Here is a 27,955-nt window from a genome sequence, read left to right on the forward strand (position 1 = left end):
TAGTTATAATTACTGTCAAGAATATTGTTATTAAATATTATTTTATTAAAAGTATTTGCCCCTTTCCTGATTTCTCCTTTTTTGCAAATTTGTCACTTTAAAATGTTTTAGATCAGCACACAAACATAAATATTAGACAAACATAACCCAAATGAAATGCAAAAAAACTTTCCCAAACCTACACGACTCTAAGTGAAGAAGACCCTCCCCAATTGTAAAGTCATGAATTAACTGTCGATTACCACATTTGAAGTGAAGCAGGCTCAGAGATGTAAAAGGAAACACATCCAACATCCAAAGAAATTCAAGTACAAGTGAGAAACAATGATTGAACTCTGTCAGTCTGGAAAGAGTCACAAAGCCATTTCTAAGGCTTTAGGACTCCAGCCAAACACAGCCAGAACCATTATCCACACCAGGAGGAAACTGGGAACAGTGGCAAACCTTCCTTGGAGTGGTTGGCCTTCCAACATGACTCAAAGAGCACAGTGGTGACTCATCACAAGAGAACCGAGAACATCTAAAGAACTGCAGGCCTGAGTTCAGGTCAGTGTTCATGATTCAACAATATGGAAGAAACTGGGCAGAAATGCATCATGGGAGAGTTCTAAGGCCAAAAGATTTGTTGACCAAAAAGAACACGATGACTTGTTTCACATTTACCAAGAAACATCTGGATGCTCCTCAAGACTTTTGGGGAAAAAAAGTCTTTGGAGTGACGGGACAGAAGTTGAACTTTCTGGAAGGTGTGTGTCCGGTTTCATCTGGCATAAAAAATAGAACACTGGATAAAAAGATCATCCCAACAGCCAAACACGGTGCTGGTAGTGTGATGGCCTGGGCCTGCGTTGCTGCTCCAGGACCTGGACGACTTGCTGTGATTGTTGGAACCATGAGTTCCACCGTCTACCAGACTATCTTGAAGGACAGCATTCGGCCATCAGTTTGTGACCTCCTGCTAAAGGCACTTGGGTTCTGCAACAAAATAACAACCCAAAACACACCAGCAAGTCCCCCTCTGAATGGTTTTAAACACACAAAATGAAGGTTTTGGAGCGGCCAACTTAAAGTCCAGACATGAATCTAACTGAAACGCTGTGGTGTGACTTGAAAAAGGCAGTTCATGCTGGAACCCCCCCCCTCCCCCAATGTGGCTGAGGTAAAATAACTGTGGAGTAGAGTGGGCCAAATTTCTCCACAGCCATGTGAAAAACTCATTGCCAGTTATTGCAAATGCTTGGTTATTGCTGCTGCAGGTGCCGGAACCAGTTATTAGGTTCAGGGGGTAAATACTTTTTCACATGGGGTCAGGCACGCCTGGAGAGCTTTTTTTCTTCATAAAAAAAATCCCCAAAAACTGATTTTTTTAATTTACTGAGATTATAATTTTCTTATATTAAAATTTGTGATCTGACAGATCCAAGTGTGATAAATTTGCCAAATGGTAAGAAATGAGGAGGGCAAAAACTTTCACACTACAAAAGAGCCATAGCATCTGGATAAGAAGCTTTATTGTGCTTTGACTTTTGCTGCAAGAAGGAACATTTTACTGCAGTGGATCAGCAATAAAACACCAACTGTAAATGGGTGGCAAGGAGTTGGATTTGGTACCACTGGACTATTTTAAAATATATGGGACAATAGCAGATGGAATTCTTCTTTAAAGGTTCAATACAATGTTTTTTTGTTTTTTTTTTTCAAAAATTTCAACAAAATTAAGAGTGTCAGGGGACCTCTTCAGCCTTGGTCCTTTAATTGAATCCATTCCAGGGCTGTGACTCTACTCTACTGACAACCAGCAGTTTCTGTGTTTGAACCATTATGTTTACACGTGTACATGTGTTTACATGAATAGTGCTTCTCCATACCAACTCCACGCTCCTCAGTGGCGCTGAAAAGGAAAACAGGCAAACAAGAGAGGTGACAGAATTTTCTTATTTTTCGGGCCTCATATAAAGCAGATGGAGGCATCATCCATCCATCCAGTTTCCTCATCGCTTAATCCAATTCAGGGTTGCGCGAAGTGGGAGTCTATCCCAGCAATCATTGGGCGAGAGGCAGGTACACCTTGGACAGGTCGCCAGTGCATCGCAGGGCCACATGTGGACACATTTGACAGAAAACCTTTAGAAAATCAATATTACATAATAAGAGAGCTTAAAAACCTGCAAACCTTTTCGGATCCAGTGGTTTGTAAATTTTTTGAGCGGTGTCCCTCAAGATGTCTGCATCCCCCACCTCCATGCAACAGTTCTGTGGTTAATGTGAACTATATCAGATGGGTCATTTTCCAGTATCAACATAATATAAGAAACAGGGAAACTGTCAGAATATTCATAAATAATGAGGATAAAGTGTTTTTGGTAAATGTAACAGATAAAATGGCAAATTAAGATGTTTAATATGATGTGTACCAACTTAGTTGCTTCTGGTTTAATGTTAAAAAATTAAAGTGCTAATTTTGCACATTTAACTCTGCATTAATGCTTAAATTTCCAGCCCTGGAAAAATGTCAAATTTATTTAATAAATAAATTAATTAAATAAATATAAATAAATTTATTTATCTTTTTCAAATTTAATTTGGTTGGAAGTGTTGGACTGAGCCAATGTTCCCAAATATCTGTTTAATTTAATTTCATTTCATTTCATTTCATTTCATTTAATCTTTCTGATGGCGTGCTTGTTTTCTTGTGTTTCAGAATCAATAATAAAAAAAAAAATAAAAAAAACTGGCCTTGAGCATTTTAAATCAAAGCAAGTGTCAGGGTTTGTGGAGATGTGGGGACCAAAACGAAGAAGAGAGGCAGGAGGCAGACAGAATACAGGAAATAATGCTTTAATTCTAACAGAATGAACAAGAACACTGAATCGAGGAATCTGGACAACAATTTGACAAAGGAAACTGAGAACCTAGGAGGATAAATACACGCAGGGACTAATAAGAACCAGGAAAAGTAAATAAGGAAATCAAACCCGGTGAGACAATGAACGGAAAGCAAACCAGGAAAAATACTCAATGGAGCTAAAACAGGAAAAACTACAAAATAAAACAGGAAACACGAAGACTACACAAAAACCCCACATCATGACAGTAAGTATGCAGCTGTGTCCAAAGTTTTTAGAGGTACTGAGAGTAAATGTAAAGATGCAAATCACAGAAAATATTAAAATGCTTTGTAGACCAGAAAAACATCTGAACCAACTTGTTATTTTGTCCCTATAATAAAACGCCTGCAACACTGGCTTTAGTTCTGCCTGCATTAAAGATGCGACCTTCTGGGCAGTGCAAAGTCTAAAACAATCCTTCTTCTTTCAGAAAATCTCCTTAACTGGCCAGAAGCGGGCTTTGCAGTGTTGGTGAATGTCAAGGATCTTTTGAACCATTTTGAGTTTACTGTGATGGGTATTGGCAAACAGCTTGCCTCTGTGAGTAAGGATAACCTTCCATTTGATCAATCTTGCACCCGTCTCTAAGACTATACCCTCCAATAAATCAATAGCCTGGATGTGTTTGTCCTGGTGCTTTCCATTCTCCCCCAGCCTTTTCCATGCGCTTCGGTCCCGCAGTACTTTTCTTTCTTTTTGCAGCTCTCCACATGTCATTTTTGATATCCAAGTCGCTTTGTTCTTTTTCATTTTCATTTTTAAGCCCATTTGTCAGACATGATCTAAAAGCCCGAACAAATTGCGTCATCTGCTAATTTGTCATGATACAGTATCTTAGAATATTTCCCAGTGTTTGTTATCAAACAGCACATTAAACTTGGCTGCCTGTTTTGGTTAATTTTACGGAGAACAAAGGCAGCTCTCTGCATGCAGCAGCAAGGGAGAGCTTGTTTTGCACTGTGAAAGCAACAAGATATGGAAAACCAAACACACAGGGAGTTTGATTGGGAGTCAGGACAAGTGGCAATTTATCATCAAACGTAGAAGTAATACATTGAGAACAACAGGATTCAGGGTGTTAATGCTAATATTTTTTTTCCATTAAGATTACCCCGGCTAGGAGAAAAGAAAATATGCTTTTAATTTCATGTTAGAACAGAGTCATTATTGTGTAATACTCACAGGAACACGTTTGTAGATGCTGCAATTAAATTTCCTGAACAGTATTCTGTTGGTGCGGCTGTGCAATCCCTGCAGGATTTCTGGTCGCCTTTTTCTCTTCCAAGATTCAGTAGTAGGGGCTGTTTTCTAATGACTTAAAGAAAAATCTCACAGCACGTCAGCCACATGTACCAATTATTAATTAGAAACTGAAAATTCCTCTGAGATGCGTCTTGGTAAAAAAACAAAAAAGAGAATTTGGAAGTCCCAGAGTTGCCGAGCTGAAGGCCATTTTAAGTCCTACTTCATGTACGCAGAGAGCTGCCAAGTGTCCACGGGAGATGTATGCATAGATATTATTACAAAACATTGTTACTTGAATTAGATTGTAGCTATGAGTTATGAGATGGTTCATCCGTTCTGCATCTCTGTTACAGTTCAGAATAAATATAACAAAAGACAGAAAATGTATAAAATGAAGATGAAATCCAAACCAAAGATGGAAAACACTACGTTAAAAGTGAATTTCTAATGTTGTTTTCACTCTTTTCCCTTTATATAAATCTGTTATTAGTCGTAAATATTTCATTGATTTTTCTTTTCAGAGCTTGATGGCAGCTAGCAGGAATGATCTTCTCCACTTCTCTGTGTTGAAGTGGACCTAAAGATCTACACCAGCTCAGGTTCAGGATCTTTCAGTTTCAGGCAGGTTTATTTTTTTACAGCACAGCTCAGGATGGTGACACAGGATGACTGAAAACACAACGACAAAAATGATTAAAAACATGTTAAAAAGATCAAGTTTGAAAGGAAATGGAGCTGATTTGGACTCTTAAAATGAAAACTATTGCAATGCAGCTGAGAACAGCGGTGTCTCTGAGGCTTTCTGGGAGTTTGTTACAGACATGTGGAGCATAGAAGCTGAATGCCGCTTCTCAGTGTCTGCTGCTGACTCTGGAACCTGATAAGAGACCAGATCCAGATGGCCTGAAGGGAGGTTTTTTTTTTTTAAGTCTCTGATGCTGCTGTCCCTGCAGGTGATGCAAATTGCAATTTCCACAACAGACTGATAGGAGATATGCAGTGTTTTGGCCTTTTGTTGCATTTCCAGTCGGGTCTGATGTCCAGTTTAACTACCAGGTATTTTATATTACTACAGTTCTCCCTGGTATGGTATTAGTATATCATCCCTCCACCGACTCCAGCTGGCACAAAATGCAGGGGCTCTGTTAGCTAGTTAGCTTCAGGGTTGGCGGATTAAATGTTATTATTAGTTTTCAGCGATTAGCTCTTTTGTATTTATCAGACTCCCAGGGGAACAACCTCGGGTTAGAGCTCTGAGGTTCTCCTCTCAGTTTCTTCTGGAGGTTCCTCCAACCCATGCAACTGGTGACAGATCCTTCTGTCCGATGACCCAGAAAAGTGTGTAACAGGCTGCTTTTACATGTCAGCGTGCATTTTTTCACTTTGGCTTTTACATCCTAGTGGAGGTAGTCATTTACAGTAAGTACTCTCATTACTTCTGTTTTCATCATTAATCATTCCTTTATTCATGTGGTTTTGTTGGTTTTTTATATTACAATTATTAATTTGTGCAACTGTGGTCATTTTATGCGTACTTGGAAATAAACTTTAACTTGAACCACATCCATTTATTCTCCCATGTAGATGTAAATAGAGCTTATTCTACTCCTGTTCTCCTGAAGGCAGGAGAACAGGAGTATTTGGTTTTATTTGAGATGAATGTTTCTGCACCATTTCCCCAACAGACTGACCAGTTTTCTGTACGCAGCCTCTTGTCCATCACTGATACTCACCACAACTGCAATGTAGGATCTACAGTGTGAAGAGAAATGGTGAGAGTGCAGTTCCTTGTGGTGCTCCAGTGTTGTAGACCACCATCCCAGACACAAACCGCCAATTGTAGAAATTTACAACTGGCTCCTAAAAAGAGTTTAGGAGCTTCTCGCTGAACAGTGCAGTTAAATCGTGTTAAATCAAATAATATGCTCCTCAAAGTGCTGCCTAATTAGTCCATATGAGAGTGTGCTCTTTGCAGCAGGTAGATGGTGGCGTCTTCAACCACAAGAACATTAAGATAAGCAAACTGAGCCAAAAACGGTTTCTGCAAGACTTTTAGTTCAATTCAATTCAATTCAATTCAATTCAATTCAATTCAATTCAATTCAATTCAATTCAATTCAGTTGAGTTCAATTCAGTTCAGTTAAATTCAGTTGAGTTCAATACAGTTCAGTTGAATTCAGTTGAGTTCTGTCAGTTCAGTCTAGTTGAATTCAATTCAATTGGTTTGAGCAGAGTTCAGTTGAGTTCAGTTCAATTTAGTTGAGTTGAGCTCAATTCAATTCAATTCAATCCAATTCAATTCAATTCAATTCAATTCAATTCAATTCAATTCAATTACAATTCAGTTCAATTCAATTCAATTCAATTCAATTCAATTCAATTCAATTACAATTCAATTCAATTCAATTCAATTGAACTCAGTTCAGTTCAATTTAGTTCAGTTTAATTCAGTTCAGTTGAGTTCAATTCATTTAAGTTCAATTCAGTTTAGTTCTATTCAGTTCAGTTCAATTCACTTCAGTTTAGTTTAATTTCAGCTCAGTTAAATTCAGTTCAGTCCAATTCAATTCAGTTAAGTTAGGTTTAGTTGAGATCATTTCAGTTCAATTCAGTTGAGTTCAATTCAGTTTAAGTTGAGTTCAATTCAGTTTAAGTTGAGTTGAGCCGAGTTGAGTTGAGTTCAGTTCAATTTAGTTGAGTTCAATTCAATTCAGTTCAATTCAGTTCAATTCAATTCAATTCAATTCAATTCAATTCAATTGAGCTCAGTTCAGTTCAATTCAGGTCAGTCCAATTTAATTCAGTTAATTTGAATTCAATTGAGATCAATTCAGTTAAATGAATTTTAGTCCAGTCCAGCTTTATTTGTCAGGATACTGTCATTTTGGGGACTTTACAGAGAAAATCAATTCAAGCGTTTCATTGTGATCTAACCGGTTTCCATACAAGCCGATACAAGTAAAATAAAAGTCCAGCAACACTCGGCTCCATGGTCTGAGATGATTCAGCCGAAGTTTTGCAGCCTACGGACGTGTCCTTGTCCTTGGGGATCCCGCCCCTGGTATCGTGGTGGCCCGCGATGGTTTTGCTCTGGGCGGGGCCCGCTGGATCTTGGCCGGGGCTCTTCCGGGGGGTACGGGTGGTCCTGGGACTTGTGGAATGTCGGCTCTCTGTGCGGCCCATGCTTTGGCACCCGCCGGGTCGACTTGCCGTCGCCCTGTGCTACCCGGTGCCCCTGCCTCGTCGCGCCGGGTGGCGCCTGCTTGGAGGCTTCCACTGCTCTGGGCTCGGGGGACGGAGGCTCTCTCTGCTTTGCCTGCCCGGGCTCAGTGCGCGTGGGCTTGCCGGGCCCTGGGGGCCTTGGCTTCCTCCCCTACACCTCGGGTCGTGGTCGTGCTCCCCAACAAGCACTCAGCTGATCTTTGATTGCATGATCACAGGTTGAACAGTGACACGTGCACGCCCACAGAGCGCTCATCTTCCCATCTGCTTTCTACTAAATGTTGCTGATGACTCTCTGTAGGTATGTTTAATAACGGTTGGTATTGTAATTGTTATTTTATTAATTCATTTACTTTTTTTACTTTTTTTTTTCATTTTTTTGTCTGTTTTTGAAAATTGTCACAATCCTACTTTTGTCTTGTTGTATTTTTTCAGTACTTTATATTGTTTTGCAAATACTGTATCTTTAGCAGCTTAGACACGCCTTTCTGTCTCTCTCTCTTTTTCCTCCTTTCATTTCCTCTTTTTTCCTCTTTCCCTGCCAGGTCCAGCTCGGCCATATCAAGACTGACGATGATTGCAAAATGATAAAAGGAAAAAATAATTATCATAATAATAAAAATATTCAGATTATCAAGGGCAGCTATATACATGAGATGTCTCCCTTGACAGAGCAAATCTGGCAAAAATACGGCACGCAGATTGTTGTTCTGTATGCTGAGATGTTGCACAGGGCAGGTTAGAAAAAAAGAAAAAAAAAAAAAAGAAGAAGTTCTGCAGCCTTTACGTTCAGATGGTGGGGATTGTTTTGGTGTGGAACAATGTGGGATGTTTTCCACAGGCAGGAACTCTTCTGACTCAGACTGGTGTTGAAAAGGTGCAGAAGAATCCAACATTGCTGTTCTGAGCCGGTTTTCAGAACCCTGGGACTGACACGGTCTGGACCTGCACCACCTTGCAGAGGTCTCGGTATGTTCTCATGTGAAGATAATGGAAGATGTAGTTGAACTAAACATACTGAGAAACTTATCATTTGTTCTGGTCATTATTCTGATCATACTGGTTCTCCACCAGTCTGATTCTTTTTTCTTATGAAGCACTGAATGGTTTTGGGCCAAAATAAAACTGCAGGTTGGTAAAAAAAAAACTTCTAAATGAGCTGCTTTTATGAAACAACTGTCAATTCTTCACACTGCAGCTGTCATTTCCTGATTTTTATCGTATTTTTATTATATTTTAACTTTTTTGTCTTCTTTGATTTATTTCAGAATTTATTTGAAATTTGTTTTTAACATGTTTCCTCTGCAACCCTCCACTATAAGGCTTTTAATGCTTCTTGAAAAGCACTTTGATTTGTCTCAGAAATGTATTACAAATATACATACTTTGTCTTACAGCAAATTCTCATCATACTATATAATAGTGCAGGGTTGGGGTTTGATTATTGAAAAGAAATCAAAGAAAACGTTTTTATTTTTTGCAGTAGCAGTTTTGTTTCACAGCTGCACTCAGACCCTGTACTTCAGGCTCCACAGTGATCCTTGTGATGCATTCGGTTTCTCTTTCTATGTGTTTTGAAACCCCTGAGATTGTTTTAAACACTGAGAAACAAAATAAATACGATAAGGAAGGAAATAGCGGGGGGGGGGGGAGTGCCTCAGTGACTCTTTCAGCTGCAGAAGTGAAAAATAAACAATCACTCAGTTGGAGAAAAGATGGAGTGACAGTTTATTCTCAGTGCAGGACAGAATTATTTCTGATTTCAAATTAAAAAAGATGCATTGAAAAACAAGGTTTGATCATTATTTTAAAGACCTGCAAAGCTATTTTCAGAGCTAGCGACTTATAGAAAACGACTTTTTCTTTCTTCCCATAAACACAGACTCTTCGGATTTCCAAATATGAACTAAACAGATGCTGCGGAGGGAACAGGGCAAACTCTTCACTTTGCTAGCTGCTTGCTCAGTAACCTATGAAATGCAACATTATTGTCATTGTTGGTTAAAAATTCCAGGTTTTATACGTATGCTTTGTGACAAGACAGCGCAAAGTTGTGAAACATGGTGGATGTGGTGCCCTGTTCAACGGCAAGGTCTGAGTTGCTATGTTTATGTGATATATACAGATTCTCCTCTCCTCTCCTCTTATGTTCTCTTCTCTTCTTTTCTGTCTGTTGTTCATTGTTCTTGTTCATTGTCTGGCTCCTCGGACACAACCTTCAGGAATACGTTTTCTACTAAAGAAAAAGAGAAATAAAAAATTAAAATAAAAACTTGCATAAAACTGACATTTAAATCTACTGAACTGCTATATTTACCATTTAGCTCATTGGTTTGGCTTAAAGTTTTAGTTAAATCAAAAGAAGTGACACTGACTGATCTGCCATATTGATAAGTTGTGTTTAACTTTATGTTGTCTTATAGTTCAGTCATCTGGGTGTTATTTATCGCTCGTATGTTTGGATCATAATTCCACAAACAGTAGCTCCCAACCAAAAAAAAAAAAAAAAAAAAAGGTGTGTGCTGTTTGTCAAAGGTTCATATCCTGAATCTTGTCTAGGTGAAAAGTGAAGTATTATCACTTTGTACTTGTGAGTTCAGCTTATTGATCGTGTATGAATGTAAAGAGAGGATTTTATTGATCAGGCAGCTACGTAGGAGGTGGTGGATGTAGGCTCAGAAATGCAAATATTTTAATTCATCAAAGGATTAAATAAACATACTGTGCTGTAAACCTTTATTTGACTAGATAAGATCATTTAAAACATTTTTTTTTATTTATAATAGGCATGTGGACTGAAGCAGCAATGAAAATGACCAAAAAGGAACAAAAAATAAGCAAACAGCACACATGCACAGTAAGCAACACATTATCACACCACATCAAAGTACTAGATTGTGAAGGGAAAAAAAAGACACATAAAATAAAATAAATTCCCACCATCACCACATTTTAAATCAATCATAGTGGTAAAACCCCTGAGCTTTAGTTTCTGTTGCACATAATTTCCATGAATGTGCAGCAGAAAACTGAAAGGATGGAAGAGGAAAGCATCGGCAGCTCTGTAACAGCTGACAATAAATGACCCTTGTGCTTAGATACAACAACTACCCCTGGTCTTTATCAGTCTGTGGTTTGACGATAAATGACACGACACTCTCTCGTTCATGTTAACCAAGTGGCAAGTGTGTTTAATGAGCACTATTAAAGGTAAAGTGCCATTACTTCAGTACTCTGTCTGTTCATTACAACCATCAATGTCTGTTGATGTCTTCCTTCATCTGATCATAGAGTTCCTCTGCAAGTCCTCGTCTTCACTTAGAATCTGCCTCCAGAACGTCAACCTGATAGTAAAATATTCACTGTTTACCATATTTAGTCAAACATTCAGTGTTGCATAATGTGTGCCTGATGTTAAAAAAAGTAAGTTGGATTTTTATGAATAAAATTCAGATAGAATTTCCATAAATTTCTTTTACAAATTATTCTTGACAATTTTTTTTTTTTTTTTTTTTTTTGGCACGGTGGGGGTTGTTATAGTCCTACATTCATGTTACATGGACATTGTATTACGTTCCTAGAATCAGTCATAATGAATCCACACTGTTTTGGCTATATTATGGTGTTTATTCCCAATTTGTTCCATTGCAGGGAAGAAAATGTCAAAGATCCTCTCCTTTTGCCTCTTGTGAATCATAACATCCATATTGTTACTGGGATCCAGATCTATCTTTGATATCTTGTAAAACCTGTTTGGAAGTTGCTCTGTACCTGTAGCCAAGCAACCCAACCATTTACTGTGGGATTATATGCATATATACCTCTTAAAAACACATTTGTTCAGGCAAGCATTTTAGCTCCAAAAAGACTCAGTGACACTGCTGTGTATTTATATTGTGGTTTTATTTTTTTGTTGGTTTTTTTTTTCCACACGTTGCAGGTTTTCTATGTTTTTATTGTTGTGACGCACTGTGTGACCTTGTGTCTATGAAAAGTGCTATATAAATAAAATGTATCTTATCGATCTAAGTATGATACATATTAACATACACCACAATGATATAAGAGCATTGAAAACATTTCTGGATCCAAATGGTGATCCGAAGCACTCCCAAAAACTTTATGGAATCTGCTGTAGACCAAAAATAATCACACTACTCTGTCCAGTAGGTTTTGCATAAGAATTCTAACAAACAACAAATATTCAGATATTAATATTTATCAGTGAAGCATGTGGATGAAATAATTAAATATACACATATATATATACAAACACACACAAGGTATAAGGTAAGAAGTACACAGTATAACCTTTAATAAGGCTAAAAGAGTTGGATATTCTCCACACATGTACACCAGGGTGACTCTCTGGGTTCTTGTTACCGCTGCTGTTCAACCTTGGATGCTCATTTTTCCCTGCATCCCCTCGGTGTCCTGTTACATGCATCCGCTAACGAAACAGAAATGGAATTAAGGTTTGTTATATCAGCAGGGGTCTGAGAGACTATCCTGCATAATTGGGAGGTAAGTGAAATAGATATGTGATTATGAATAAATAAGCCTAATGTAATTAATGAGGACCAATGATTGGACTGGTGATAATTAAATCAGCCATGTTTTTCAATTTGCATGATTAAGATGTTAGTTAACGTTATGTTGTACCCACACGTTACAGGTTGTTCATTCTCAAAATGTCAACATATCAGAATTCTCAACACTGCACTTAATTATCTTTGGGAGCTTAAAACTATCAGCCAAATCAATTAACTTTAATCTGCAACCAATTAAAGAGTGACTTTTAGGAATGCTAATGTACTAGACGTGGTACTTAGATCCTAGCCTGCTCATACATGTGTCACCTAAAATTTCTCCATGATTTCAGGAACGAGGCGCTTGCTCTGCGTTTTACACATCATCTGAACAGAAGTGCTCAAAGGTTTTAAGCTGGAGGGATTCATTTTTTTCATAATTTTCTCATGCTCAAGATGAATTTCAGTGAGATTTTTATGCAGCATTTCATAATTCAAAAGAAGTCAGGAGTGATTTGCATAATGTGACATTTTGAGCAATTCACAGTAGCACTAAAAAGGATTTCTAGAAACTGCCTGAAATCAGGCGCAGCGCTGTGAAGGAGCCAAATGGAAGGAAGCAGCTTGGACACTCTATTGTGCCGTTAATATTAGACTGTCAAATGAAGAGGGCAGCACTTGACAATGAAGAACAATGACTGTTTCCAGGCCTTTTATATCTATACGCCACATGCCTATTGAGTGGAGCACTTTTACTGATATGCTTTTTCTCATGTTGCATTGACCAAGACGGAAGAACAAGGTATAGAGGAGGAAGAAGAAAAAGGACGGTTTCATGCACAGAGCTCTCCCACCAGCTTTTATCTCGCATACCACACTCGCACCCCGGTCACATTGTAACTCATTTTCACTGCCATTGTAAGCTTTCTTGTGCCTTGCAGATTGTGGAAATGGTCCAAACATCAGCATGATGCAGTCTGGTCAGTAGTAGAAATCTCTGCGTTATCTGTGAAGTTCGATAAAAGGAAAAAAAAAAAGGTGTTGCTCTTCTTCATTTTGTTCTGCAGCTAACAAAATGCAAAGAAGCCCTAATAAGGATTCCTTAATCACGTTTTTAAATATCCAGCCACCTATCAGTTTCTAGGAAATGTGGCATTCTTTTATGGTAAACACTTTGCTTAAAAAAAACCAAACAAAACAAAAACTGCATTCTGCCCCCTGGTGGATGACCTTGGTACAGTAATGCATTTTTTTTTTTAGCGAGGCTCTAAATTAACACCCAACAAATGCAGGTTGTAAGTCACTTTGAAAACTTTAAAACTTACTTTTCACTTTGATGAATTGATGAATTATTGAACTGTTTTTGAAGTGAACAAGAAAAGTTCCCCACTGGTGGGCTGCTCAGAGGCAGAAGAAGTGCTTGGTTTGATGGGCACACTATATGGCAAATCATATCCAAAGAAGACTTGGATCATACCATTATATCAAACAAGAAAGGGGGGGCAGACACACCAAAGATGGCAGGATGGTGCAGGTTCACAGATCAAAAGAGTACGATGTATTTAAATCCATGCACAGTGACACACCGGTGTGTAGCAAAAGTAAAGAAATGAACCAAAACTGACAATTAAGCATCTGGCTGCCTGTAAATTATGTGAAAGACTGGTAGTTTCACGCAGGGTCAGGAGGTCCCACTGACATAATTTGGTCCTAAACCATTCAGAGACAAGTGGGTGTGAAGACCTCAGAACTGGACTGACGTGGTTCAGATTCTCGATGTTAGTGAGGAATGTTGAGTTGTGTAACTGATAGAGAGTAGTTGTAGTCGGAGTTATTTCGTTCTTTGTTATTAATAATGTTATGAAAGAACCAAATACAGACTCCCATTAAAGATTTCAAATGTAAAAATAAATAAAATTTGGGTCAGTTCCTGCTTGTTTCCAGTCCAAAAGGAAAATATGAATTAAAATGATGAGAAATTATTCCTGCAAAGAAAGCTGGAATGAGTGAAAAAGTGGCAGAAATTGCAGCAGATTGTTGCATGAGGTTTCTGGCCAGAACAACCTGTTTTATTCCTTTTAAATGTTGACTTGTCCTCACATACCTGATGCCAGTCATTACAGGCAGATCCAGCTCATTAATCCAGAACTGTTAAAAAGGGCTAATAGATGCCAGTTATCAAGAATTAATGGACACCCTGCAGCCAATCAGAAAGCAGTGTTTAAACAGACTGGAGTGTGTTCGGACTAAATCCTTTCCACGCTGGAGCTTCCTGAACTGGTTAGATCTGTTCCTAAAGTGGAACCCAGTGCCACTTAACAAAGGTTGGAGGGAATAACACACGTCTTATAAAAAGATGCAGCCTTGTATCTCAAATGTGCGGCTTTCCATTCGGAGGAGTTTCAGTGGAGATTATGTGGAGTTGGTTTCAGGTTGCTTTTGTCAGGATGTTACTTGCTCTTACTCACTTTCTAAAGCGAATGACTGAGTAATAGAAGTAATAACACTGGTGTGAGATAGAGCTTCTCCAGCTGTTACTATGAATGGCATGAAGACTATATATTTTAAAATTTGATCAAGTGTCTCTCATTCATAGACCCCAAGGATGCCCATTATTGGTCTTACAGCTGCGGAGCCATTACCGACTGAATATAGCGATCTAAACTCTTTTCATTTCCTCAGGTGGGAATATGAAAACGTAGCCTTGAGCCTAAGAGCTTCATTTGTTTCTTGACTGGGAACCAAACACAACCTTCAGGTTTTAAAAAGGATTCATGATCATTTCGATCTGGTTGTTGATCAGAAGCGTGCGACAGTCTGTCGTCTCGATAGGGTGTCAATGACAAGCTGGAGCGTGATGCAACATCATATCAATGTTAAAGATTATTCTGTTCTTTAAAAGCAACCGAACTGAACTTTGGCAGGTTTTTTTTTCCCTCTGCTGCTTCCTAAAGACGGCAAATTAAGAATCTGTTTTGCATCTTGTCTCTTCTCTGAGGTATCTCCAGACAGTAAAAGTCAGTCAAAAGCTGACCCATATCTTATCTGTCAATTTGTCTTTTCTTTTCCTCCCTTTCTCAAATAATGTCCTTTTCTTTTTTTTTTTTTTTTTTTTTTTTTTTTTTTGCTGAACTAGTCATGGTCTGCCTCTAAAACAGCCTTGTGCTGCAGTTGCTGGTGTGTGACATGGTGCCATAAATACAGCTGTGAGGTGATGCTCTGGGATCTGGTTCACCACATCTGGACACTGCAGATCAATAGTGTCTCCAGGAATGTACATAATAAATATCACTGCAGCATCAAAATGAGCCTGAAGGTCAGAGTTTACGGTCAGAAGGTGCTTTAAAATTTCCACATTTCTTTTTGTAGACAGTAAAGCAGGATGTCGACATTATCAGACAAAATAGTATTTGAAGGTTATTTTTATAGAAGTTACTCCTATCTATCTATCTATCTATCTATCTATCTATCTATCTATCTATCTGTCTGTCTGTCTGTCTATCCACATTAACCCTGGTATTGTGGAGACTAGGGTATGTCAGTAAATGGGATTGGCGGCTGGATCGCCAGGTGAGACTGTTTTATGTGAGTGTGTGGAAGAAAATGATCGGATGTGTTTTTGTTTTTAATTTGGTTGCCTTGTGATATGAAGACCTGATTTTAAATTGAGTTAAGTTGTTGAAATGTTGTTTTTGTTGTTGTGTAAAACTCTTAGTGCTGCTCTTTTGTATGAAGAAAGTTCCACAAAGAAAAAAATTGATTGATTGATTGATTGATTGATAACAACAAAGCTAATAAAGCCTAGCTTTATACAAACCAGACCATGAATGTCTCTTTGACAAAATTACTTTATCAATGCTGTTGGACTGTTGGTCATTTTTGTGATCTATCAATTAAATCTATTGATCTATCAATTGTTGAACTTCTGTTTTTCTTTTGTTTTTTTTTTTTGTTTTTTTCATCAAAACCACATTTTCTTAAAAAAGGAAAATGTTGTGCAGCTTTCTCCGTGGATGAACTGGGCCAGTCACGGTCCAGCTGTATCTGCAGAGCTAAAGCTAGCGGTCACACAGCTGGAGCTGGATGCAGGGGTCTTAAAGTAGAGTCAAAGTTAAATGAAATAAAGTCAAATAAAAAGAAAAAACTGTGCTAAAATAGTGTTCGGCGAGCAGTTCTCCTTCCAGTGCTCTGATGCTGTTTCAAGGTAAACCGTTGATCAAGATGAGTAATGTGTGTTGAGTCACAAACTTGGCCAAATGGGGGGGGGGGGGGGACAGAAGGATATGGGCGTGTCTTTTAAAATAAATTTTAAAAAATTAAAAAATAAAATCCTAAATAAAGCAAAAAAGTGTCCACATTGCTGGCAGTCGCTGTGGAGGGAACTTGTGGATGTCTGTAGAACCGCTCTGAGATTAATACCACTGACAACTCAGTAACTAATGATGGATTGGAAATGCTCTGGTTCTAAAGACCATTTCCCCTTCACTTACTTCTCCTTTTTCAAAGCCATCTGATATTTTGATCACTGGCTGAAGCCACGCCAGTGGAATTAATCACCAGTTTAAAGCGGGGACCTTCTCATTTGCACAAAAAGTCTGCACACAGGAGGAAATTCTGAATGATTAGTTTATTTCGGATTCACCTGCTGTCAGTGGAACTTATAACCAGGATGTTCTGATTCTTCTGACAGCGTTGTATTCAGCGATGGGCCTTTGAAGTCTGCCGCGGTGTTAGGCGTTGCATATGTGTGTGACAGAGAGAGTGCTAGATCAGACTGCATCTGAGAAGAGCTCGCTTCAGTTACTGAAATCTGCTCTTTGGCTTCTTATTTACTTTCCCATTTAGAGGGATTTGAAACGAACAGCAGCCCCTGAGCAGTTTTCATACATTTATCTCTGTCCATGCAAATCCAGCATCCTCCCAGTGTCCATCAATGAAATCTTCATTCATATTGAAAAAAGAGAAACATGGCTCAACATTTACAGCCTAATGCATTATGCAACAGAGGCTTTTTAAAAAGATGATTGGAGAATTCCCGTCTGAAATGCAGCTGCAGCATCAAAGCGTGAGTGGGAGGAAAATTAAATGGTACAGAAATAAATAATGGTAGACTTGATGTCTTTGCTAATTGGGATCTCTGGCACTTGGGTCAAAAGGCTTCGAGCAGGCCCTGTTGTTTATAGCTCTGCAGACAAAAGTCTCTTCCCAGCATTCCCTGCCACGGCACGCTCCCGTTGAGGTGTGATGAGAATGTGATGCTGCAGGAGCAAAGGGATACCAGTGCAGCATGCAAAGTGACAGGCAGTCAACTGGCCATCTTTTTGCTGCTGCACTAATAAAGGCTCCCCCCTCCTCCCTCCCTCCGTCCCTCCCTCCCTCAGGCCTGCAACACTGCTGCCGCACAAACACTAGAGGGCTCCCTCTATGGGCAGCAGCGCGCGCCCCCTCTGCTGCCATTCACACACTTCCTTTCTGCTATGCAATGGTGAGCGTGACCTTTCCACTAACTGTCCTGAAAGGACCCGAGCAACAATTTCCACTTAGCTTGGATTTAATTTATCTTTTTTTCCTCCTTTTTATTCTTTTTTTTTTTTTCCTTTCAAGCCTCAAGAATGAGAAGAAATGAAAGCTTAGAAACGGAGAGAGGCTGCTTGGGTAGTGTGGCTCTTCACTTCTCATTCAGCAACAGGGCCACACCGTGTGGATCCATCTGTTCATTGGTTAACCCCATCAAATGACTGTAAATGAGCAGCCTTTCAGCGCGTGCCTGGTCTGTTTCATCGAACAATTAACCGAGTAAAACGAGGCCAATCCAAGCATCTCTCTCTCTCTCTTTTTATGTAAATATAAAAGCAAAAAGAACAGTTGAGAGGAGGAGACAGCACACTGGAATAAGAACATTTTTACCTGCGCGTGCCACTTTCCTAACAGCTGGAACCAGCGACGTGAGACGTTAACCTCCGCGCGCACGCGCCTGGGCTGAGCGGCATGCGCTCATTTGTGCGCCTGTTGACCCGACTGCTCATCAACCCAATGAGCGCAGTGGAGGGAGGCTCTCTGTTCACCAGCACGCATCTCTCCTCCATCTCCTCCTCACTTTTCCAGTCGGCCAGCGAGCCCGCCGGAGCTCCAGCCTGCCAGCCAGACTCTGTCACTCCGAGCTGACAGCCTGCAGGACGGATTTCATGTGCACGTCGCTCATTTCCCTCCAAGCCCCCCCCCCCCTCTCTGGTCGCCGTTCGAATGAAACCAAATGGAGTTTCTTTGCATCTTTTGAAGGGGGGGAAACCCGATCAGATAATGCAGCAGCGGAAAAGGACCCGAGTGTCAGGAGTAAGTAAAGCCGACACATCACACACACGCACACACACACACACACACAGAGAGAGAGAGATGAGCCTAACAGGTAGGGTGTTAACAGTCCTATATGTTTGGGTTTTTTACGGGAAGGCTGAACTAGACTCCTGTCTTCTTCGCGGGGCTTCAGCGCAAAATTCCCACCACGGAACGTTTTCCAGAGGATGTGTTGAACTTAGAGTAAAATCCACATTTGCTCCAGTGTCTGTGGTAGAAAAGCCTTGTAAATGCGGACTGCGTGCAGGTTATCGTGCTTTTCTTTAAAGGGAATAAAACGGAACAGCTCGTGCGCCCCAGATCCACAGCTGATGCGCAAAGATGAACTGATGAGAACTGGATCCTCACAGGGTAAAACTTCACAGATGCGGGGTGCAGTTTAGTCTGGAGAGGTTTTCTGACCATCTTACGGCCATTAGTGGCATGCATAAGCGTGAAAAACTTTCAGAGTTTGCTTGTTTGTTTGGCCAAAACGCGCCGGCACCTCCTGCTTGTGGCTCCCACCTTGGAGAGCTCCTCCGCTCCTCCGGCGCTCCGTTTGCGGCTGAGCTGTCCCTTCACCCCGTGGTGCTGAAAGCTCGCTCTGTTAGGCATTCAAGTGGGCTGAATGCTTCACAAAACACACCAGAAACTACTCAGATTACGAGCCTAAATCATTTCAGTCACATCCATAAAAAACTCTGATTATTGTTTCTGTAATTATGATTAATATTCCTTCATGCATTTTAAAGCAAACAAACAAACAAACAAAAAATCTTATTTTATGTATTTTTTATATGAAGGAGCAGCTGCATTGTTTAGTGTCAGAGTTACAGTAAGAGGGGTCTGCTGTGGTGCTGCGGGGGACTTGGGGAGGAACTGGTTTCAGCTTCTTGTCCTTGGAAATGCGCCGCAGTCACCGTGCGGCACGCGCGCACAGTGACACGCCGGCGTGGAGTAAAAGTTACCAGAACCAGCACTGACACTGTGCTGAGGCGCGCGGCTCGGTGCACGCCGTGCACGTCCACCTGCGTGGCTTGGAGACCAGTGGAAGACGTGAAGACACCATTGTGTCTGATTTCCAACAGTAACAGAAGCAAAGCTGCAGAAAGAGTCCCACCTCCACTTACCTGCTTCTGATTAAAGGGCAACCTTTCCATCAGACTCCCACCTCTCCTTTCTTTCCTCCCAAAATGCCTTTTTCTGTTTATTTGATTACATATTTTCTGTTAAAAACAACAATTTTCTGTGGAAACTCCTCAGAAAGCAGCAGTACGGGGGAGAAAAGCGTCTCCGAATGAGCCGGTAATGATCTGATGTGTTGACATGTCTCACCTGCAGCCGGACTGTCCCCCTGAAAGCTGCACAACCTGTGTGGATCTGACTGGAATCTAGGACAGCACCTTGCACGGTTACAACATTATTCATGAGAAACATGTGATTTCTCCAAATCGTACCGGGATAATCCCCAGAACAAGAGCTGAAAGCAAAAGAATCTTCTATTCTGGGATGAATTGCCTCGAAGTAAAGGCACACCCCTTTGTTGTTCAGTTGTAGCAGGATAATGTGAAAACAAGACTGGGACAAAAGGGTCTTGGCTGCTACACATGGATCATTTGTAACAAAGAACAAACATGTTGAATTATTTCCTTTTTTAAAAAAAAAAAAAAAAAAAAAGTGATCCAGGGTTGATTTCTGTTTAGGTTTTTATTTTGAAAGAAAAACCTCCTCCTGCCGTTCTCCCAGACACGTCGGACTTCTCCAAATGTTTATGTGATCCAACTTTGTTATTCATCCCCCTATCTTTCCTCCCCAGCTCCCGACAGCTCCTCACATGACTGAGGGACAGCTAACGAACTGTGATTGCTTCCTTTTAGGTCTCCCCCTCGGAATAATGCCAAATGGATGCCTCGCTGAGAGCCTCACCCCCCCTCACCAACTGCTATGGAGGCATGCCAAGCCATGCAAGTGACCTTTATCACACCATGAATGCAAGCTCCGCCGTTCAAAGAGGACACAAGTAACCTTTTCTTGTTATCTAAGAAGGAGCTGTTGATCTGAAGAGAGGAGGGGAGGAGGTGGGGGGGGGGGGGGACAAGAGACAGAGGGAGAAGACGAGTCTCCTAAAACAAACAAACAAACAAGCAGAACACACAACGACAGGATGCCAAAGCGGTCCGAGGAGATGCTCTTGGATCTGTGGATGTCCTTGCTGCTGGTGTGGATTACTTGTGTTCCCTCCGTCTCCATGACGCCCATCACAGGCCAGTCCAGAAGTACGCAGACTGGTGGGTCTGCAGTGGTGGCGAGCGGTCTTGGCGAAGGACAAAGATTACTGAGCCGCGCCAAGAGAGGATGGGTTTGGAATCAAATGTTTGTGCTGGAGGAATTTTCTGGACCCGATCCAATCCTCGTTGGCAGGGTGAGTGTTGTGATTGTCAGCATTATATTAAGCTCGCTTATCGTGTGGAAACATTAATTCGGCCATCTGAATGTTCCCTCCATTTCTCCCTTCTTTTTCTCTTCTTCCCATGGGCAGTGGGAGGGTTTTGGTTGTCAAGGGGAAACAGAGATACGGGGACGAGCGGGAGGGGGAGCGGGGGAATAAAGGGGGTGGGGGGGGGGGGGGGGGGGGGGGGGGGGGGTTACAAAATACTTATGCAAATAATTAAACTCCTAATAACTAAGAGTGGGCACGTTTTCAGCTTTTGCATTTTGGACGTCCTTGAACGAAATCAGACTTTCAGTTTCTATCACACTTTCTCTTCGTTTCATTCTTTCTTACGTCTTTGTCCCACTTTGCCCTCTAAAGGAACGTGTTAGAGACCGTGCACAGCATACGTACCGTGCACTAAGTCTGCTCATATTTTCCATGCGATGAGGCTCATCCTGCAGACAGGGGCCACCTGCTCCCTGGCCTGTGTGGAAGTGTCAGGCAGGTTTCAGGGGGAGTGGAAGGCTGCCGGCCAGCCCGGCCAAAGCAGCTTGTTCACAGCTCATTGCTGGGACTCACCTGGGGAGAGTCCGCCTGCCAGCCACGCTTGCACCCCCCCCCCCCCCCCCCCCCCCCCCTTCCTTTCTGTACCACCAGCCACCCTGGCATGGGCAGGAACACAGGCCATCAAGGATAATATTTGATCTTGTTCGCTAATAGCTTTAGCAAACAGTTTATCAGCATCTAATATTTGATCACTGGTATTCCTTTGCTGTTTGTGAAATTTTCCCCAACAATTAAATTAAAACTGGGGAGGCATGGCAGCTGGCCGGCTACTTCCGTTTATACTGCAGAAGAAGAAAAAGCCACTTGAGTCCAAGTAAATGTTTTAAATGTCACTTCCTCTTGTTCCTACTTGTTTTTTTGTTTTTTTTTTTTTCTCCCAACGCGAGCATTGTCATATGGCTGCATCAATTAAACATTTGCCACCATGCGGGATTTGCACCTGTGTTTTCTGCATACAGTACAAACAGAAAAATGCTGTTAAGTGATGCATTAATTTTTCAGGCGAGTCAATTAGGCAGCCTCTGCAGGATTCTACGATGTCTGCTCATCAGAAGGCAGAAAGAAACAAACGCTCTCAGGGGCCACGGGGTCCACATGTGGGTTCGCGTGGCTTGATCGCAGCTGCGAGGTGGAGAGCTTCGCAGATCTGAGATATTACCCATCAAAATCTTAGGATGTTTAAAAGTAAAAAAGTGAAAACTGAATGAGTTAGTCCTGGTTGGAGGTGAAATCCAGTTCTGCTCCGGTCTGCGAGGGACACCTCCTCTCAAGGCCTTTGCTAATGCAGCGGAAACTCGCCTGTAGGACAGATTAGTCACAGGTTACAAGCACCTTCCAGCTGAAGGACAATGCCGGGGTGGGGTGCAAGGCAGGGGGAGGGATCTCTGGGTGAGGAAGAACGTGGCGAGCCCTTTTGCAAAAGCAATGATGATGGGTTACGTTCGCTGCAAGGTTAAGTGCTCGTGAGAACGCCTGGCAGAGCCCAGATAAGTTGGTCCAAGATGGCACCGCATCGGTTTCACACTATAAATCTCTTCCCCTCTCAGTCCCTCTGTCTCTCTTTCTTCCCTTTTCTCTGTGTTTCTCACGCTTAATTAAAAAATGAATCAAATGGGTGGGAGGTGTGATTCAAATGGGTCATACAGCTCTCTGTGTATTTTGCACAATTTTCTCTGCAGCGTGTGAGGCTGCCTGTGTCTGAGGCGGCGGAAGACCCGGCCTCCCTCCGTCCCGTACGTTCGCTTTATTTGCTTGTTGTTTTATTATATATTTGTCTTTTTTTAAAAAATATAACTTGTGCAGTTTGAGCTTTCATTATATTTGCATCCCTAATTTTTGTCTGCGCTGCGACTCTGACCGCCGACACCAGCAGCAGGAAGGAGAGGACGAGTGCTTGTGAGAAAGACTCAACCATTGATTTTTCTTCTTTTTTACGGTGTGTTATTCATGGTGTTCTCTCAGCAGAGCTCATTAGCATAAAGGTAGGAGGGAAGGTGGAGGGGGTGAGGTGGAGGCGAAGGTTTGGAAGAGTGAGAAGGACGGCCACAAGGCGTGACAGCCCCCAACCACCCTTCCCCTTCATCCCCCCCCCCCTTTTTTTTTTTCTGCTCCTCTTGAGCGCATCGTTTCTTGACATTGTGATTCACTGAGCGGCGTGTTCATCAGCCCCCGTCAGTCCTGTTGGCGTCGGGGAGGCAGACATGCAGTACCTGTTAAAGTGAAGCTGGGGAGACAGCTGTGAAAGCTTGTTGCTCGGCTGTGGCTTAAAAATGAACACAGAGTTGGAGAGGATTTTAGGATTACTCATCATGAGCTGAGAAGCTCAGAAATATCCCGTCATTAAGAACAGAAATAGGCTAAATGTGTAAAGGTAGATAGACTTTGACTCCTCACTTGGGCAAAGCTTAATTTTAAAAACAAGCAGGAGATACCAGTGCTGCTTGAACTGCTGAAAACCAAGAGGAAATGCAGAAATAAGGAGCCAAACATGCATCGGATTCACGAGGTAGCAGGTTGGGAACGCTGAAATCGTGCTGAAGCGTTTGGTCTGAGGCTAATCCAAGCTGGCATCCAAGTTTTTTTCCACCATTTTTGCCCCTTTTGTCAAAAGTATCTCAATAATGAAAACATGCAACTAAATCACAGCGGCCCATTAAAGGCAAATCAGCGTCTCAAAACACAAGACAAGCTACGGACAAATTGCTGTGTTTGCACCAAAAGAGATATCAGGGATTGTTTTCTTTGTAGTGAGAGGCAGACTGATTGCAGATGAAATTTTTAACAGTCTCAGAGACACGACTTCTTTATTCCTCTTAACTTCCAATCATTTGGCATCTGGTGTGTTAGGATTAATAATGATGGAATTCGGTGCAGATGTGATGTCTGATCCTTCATCCCATCGCCCAGCACTCTTATCCACTACAACATTGTGTGTGTTTTTGCACAAAGAGAATTGGTAATAAACCATTAATATTCATCAATTCAGGCTGAGCTGAAGGATTGCAAAGACTGACAGTGATACAGGCAGGAGAAAAAAGGAAAAAAGCTTTGATTCCAGCGAAGAGAACGGATGTGCCTGCTTTGTCTGTCCTGGTGGGGGCTGTTCGGGAAGCAAACGCAGGCTTTATGTTTTGGTTTGACAGGATTCTCACAGATATTTGCATCAGGATGGAAATATGAGGCGTTTACGGGGCAGTTTGCAGGAAATGTGATATTATTTGGCAAAACAAAAGTCTGGACGACTGATCCCCATCACGCAACGATCTGACTGGAAAAAAGTACATTATGATGTTTTTGGGACTCCTTATGTTACACTTGTGTTGACCTGAAATGGTGACGTTTGTGACTGAACTAAGCAGCTGCCTGAGAAGATCGCTGGTTTGATTCTGGCCTTCATTGGCCTGCACTTTAAAGCTTCACGCGTTACATGTCATCAAACTTAAAAGTACACGAATAGCTTGTTTTATTTTCAGCTCTTTACAGGATGCTAAGCGTGACTAACAAGTTCTCACCTTGTATTGTGACATGTTTTCTTTTCCTTTTACTGCCTTTGATTTATTATATATATATATATATATATATATATATATATATATATATATATATATATATATATATATATATATATATGTATATATATATAATCTAAACATAGTTTGTGCGATCTAAACTTTGGGACATCATCTATCATTTCCGCTGCTCTCTCCACCTCTGTCCTCGTCTCGTTCTCTCCCTGTCTGTGATGGGGTGATTATGGAGAGAGCGACTCTTGAGCCTGAGCAGAAGCTTGCCCCCGGGGCTGACGCCGTGTGGTACGGTCACATTGTTAGAAGTCTTCCAAGTGTGTGAGCGATGTGAGGCAGCGAGGCCAGACTGAGCCCTGAATGCAGCGTGGGACCCGGCCGGCGCTGATTTACAACAGATCAGAGGCTGATCCAACGACTCCAGTTGATTCTCCACTCATGAAAAATGCCAAACCCACACTTTTTCTTTTTTTTTTTTCCCTGCGTCTACTCCAGTTCCTGCCATTTGGCTGGTGTCTGGCTCTGCCTTTTGATTGATGGATGAGGAGTGGGAGTTAATGAGAATATTAGCCGAATTATTGCCAGTGATTGATAGCCATTGTGACACGTAAATTACAAGCATTGGCTCAGATATAACAAATTCTGAAACATAGCCCAAATTAGACACAGGTTCCAATGGCACAGGGAGAGGGTTGAAGCTAAAAGCTGTTATTAAATCCAGGAATGGAAAGCCCATCAGTATTTGTTGGACTTCATTTCGCTTCCATTTGGTTTCTCACACCCACAACAGCTCTTGGAACACAGCTCTATAATCTCTCTCCGAGCGGCCCCACACACACATCGGTATTGAGCTGCAGCTCCTCTGTCTCTTCACCCTTAGATCTCCATCCACACCTTATGTGTGATTTAGAAAAAAAGAAAAAAAAACATGCTAACATCTCTCTGTCTGCGGCTTCTTCTTCCCTCCGCGCTCCTCTCTTTCCCGAGGGCTCACCTGGATCGTACATCACTAATGCCAGCAGGGCTATTATATCAATGGGCCATGGTCACAGCCTCCCTCTTCCTTTCCAATCTCTCTGTGTGTCTGTCGCTCCTGGTCGGTAATAAAACACTGGGCCCAGCGATGGCTCTGATAGAGCTGTGGGATCACATTAGTGTTGCCCTTGAAGAGCTTGACAGGTTGTCTATGGCTTTGTATTGTCGTCCTGGTTCCCATTAACAAGCTGAGTGTATGTATGCGCATGTGTGCGCCGTGCACCAGTCCATTCAGCAGCGTGGAGACAGACTGAAATGAGACGAGCGGACGCAGCCCTGGATGGAGTGTATTTAGACGTGAGGGTTGTGTTTGCAACAGTAAACACAGTGTGTCCGTGAAGCTTTATGGCCGGTGTGTCTTTGCAAACATTCGCTCATATTTATGAAAGATTTCGCTCCAAACTGCACCACATGTGCTCAGAGCAAAAATTGCAGGTTTGAAATCTGCAGCGCTTCAGACTTACAGGTGACCTTATCCTCTCCGGCGTTATTACTTCCCCCATATACTGATATTGCTTGTATCTTAAAATGTTATTACAAAGTATTTTCATTTTTACCAGCAAGTCTGCGATGATTTTACCATTCCTGAATTATCCCTCGTTCTTTCCCCATCTTTATGTGGTTTTAAACACACCCACGCTTCCAGCCATGCAGCTCGTCTCTCTCCCCTCGCTCGCTCCGAGCAACTGCTGTGCATTAGATTGCGTGCTGCATTTTCTCCTCGTGCATTTTCATATGGGAGCTGAAATCATGTTTCAGCTCAGTGTATCACAAGGAGGCGCATGGAGCGTCGCGTCCACGCCGCCTGCCAGCTCTCCTGTGTACACGCATCAGCTGCAATAATAATTTAACAGGAAAGCACATCCATTCACACGGCTTCAGAGTCCCTGAGCAAAATAACAAACTTGCTGCTATCACTCACATCTGTGGCTCGGCGTGATTAAATCCATGTTGTACGGCGAGGAGCTCATGCGGGGGCCACTTTCCCAAGCTTCTACATCACTGCTAATTCGGAGCAAATGGCCCCTTTATGCTTTTTAGCCCTGAACTGCGTCACTGCGACCGGCACGCTCCCATGTCAGCGTTTGTGCTAACTCTTCCAGCAGAAACGGAGAGAATTCCCGAACTCTCATGAAGACCCAATCTCCACCCCGGCCCCTGCTTTTAACTACTTTGCCTCCCCCTCCCTTCTCCTCTCATCTCCTCCCATCCGCCTCGCTCGCCGTGGCTCATCGGGCTTGGCCTGCGCTGGCGGTGCTGAGGTGCAGCTCTTAGCAGGCTAAATCATCTGGCTCCCTGCCTTGAACTTTGCTCTAACTAACTTATAGGAATTAAAGCAGCTCACCTAAAGGCTCGGCGTGTGTGTCGTCTCGTGGAAATGAGTCTTTTTTCTTTTCAAAGTGATGTTTTTTTCTCTGTTTTGGGTTTTGTTTGGTTTGGATTATATCTTGTCAAAGCGTCGGGAGATGCGTTTGCAGTTTAACAGACTTAAGCTTCTCGGCTATTGTTTTGTTGAGAGATTTAAATGATCGTTGATTTCTCAGACAAAACATCCATCCATGCATAATCACACTGTAACAGTTTAGACGCCTAAACGAAGAAAACAAGTGAGCAGGATTCAGCGTACTTATGAATATGGACGGTTCTCTCCTCAAATCTCAGGCCAAGAATTAGATGCTGTAAATATGGCAACAATTATTCAAATCTGATTATTCAAAATCAAAAGATTATGATTATGTGAGACCTGCTAATTGGCCCCTGCCTCTGACAGAGTTGTTTTGGACAGAAGCAGCAGCAGCAGAAGTAGCGGCACATTCTTGCTTCCTGCGCCAGTGTGCTCTTGTGGGCTCCATGTTTGGCTCAACTCCCCAGGAAGCTCCTCTCCTATGGATACATCCCAGTGTATGTGGAATGCTGCAGGCGGCTGCAGGCGGCTTATCCCCGTGCCTCTGCTCCGAAACGCGTCCCATCAGCCAAACTGGGACTGCCGGCGTAATCTTGTTAAGAATGGATGTTGTTATTGTGCGACAGGATGTGCAGCATTTGGCTTCACGGTTTGCTGGGAGTGCACGTGGGCTGGAGAAGGAGAGACAATGGGGAGGGAGCTTTGGATCGGGTTGGAGGGGGTGTGTGGTTGGGTAGAGTGGGTGGGCGGGTGGGTGGTGAGTGCTTATTTCTGGCACTTAAAGGATGGCAGTCCTCTTTTCCCCAGCCGTTTTAGTCTTCCGTCTCGGCTCATCGGTACCCCCCCCCCCCTTTCTCCTGGTACAGTAATAGCATCAAAGCAACATCAGTAAACAATGGATGTGACATTTACTTGAAGATCGGTGTCTTCACCTATAACAGGTATTAAAGATGATGATAATCATCCCAGCCGAGTGGAATGCACGGGGTTGCTCACCTCAATCACCGGCTCGACAATAAAAAGGAGAAAGAAAGAAGAATCAATGGCCCTGTCCTTTTGCACTTTTCTCCCCCTCAATGGGAAAAATTCCTAACTCGGTATCTGGGTGCCAACAGACTGTGGCTTTGACCTTTCTCTCAAATGAATTATTTTGGTTTAATGATCATCTCTGCAGAAAGAACAAAATGATAGCTAAAATAATAGGCAAGGGACACGAGCGGGAGGCGGGGTAAAAGCCCCCCCCCCCCCCCCCCCCCCCCCCCCCCCCCCCCCC

The 27,955-nt window shown here is 42.1% G+C and overlaps 1 protein-coding gene across 1 annotated transcript in view; it reads left to right on the plus strand.

The window, feature by feature from the left end:
• Positions 1-20,382: 20,382 nt before the first annotated feature.
• Positions 20,383-27,955, plus strand: part of cdh8 (cadherin 8) — a gene marked incomplete at both ends in the record, with an annotated part of 117,934 nt that continues 110,361 nt past the window's right edge. Inside the window, one exon of the mRNA XM_079238398.1 lies at positions 20,383-20,640. Coding sequence (XP_079094524.1) covers positions 20,383-20,640 — 258 coding nt within the window. The remainder of the gene's footprint in view (positions 20,641-27,955) is intronic.

Source organism: Telmatherina bonti (genome assembly GCF_933228915.1).
Source record: "Telmatherina bonti genome assembly, chromosome: 1".
NCBI classification, from domain to species: Eukaryota; Metazoa; Chordata; class Actinopteri; order Atheriniformes; family Telmatherinidae; genus Telmatherina; species Telmatherina bonti.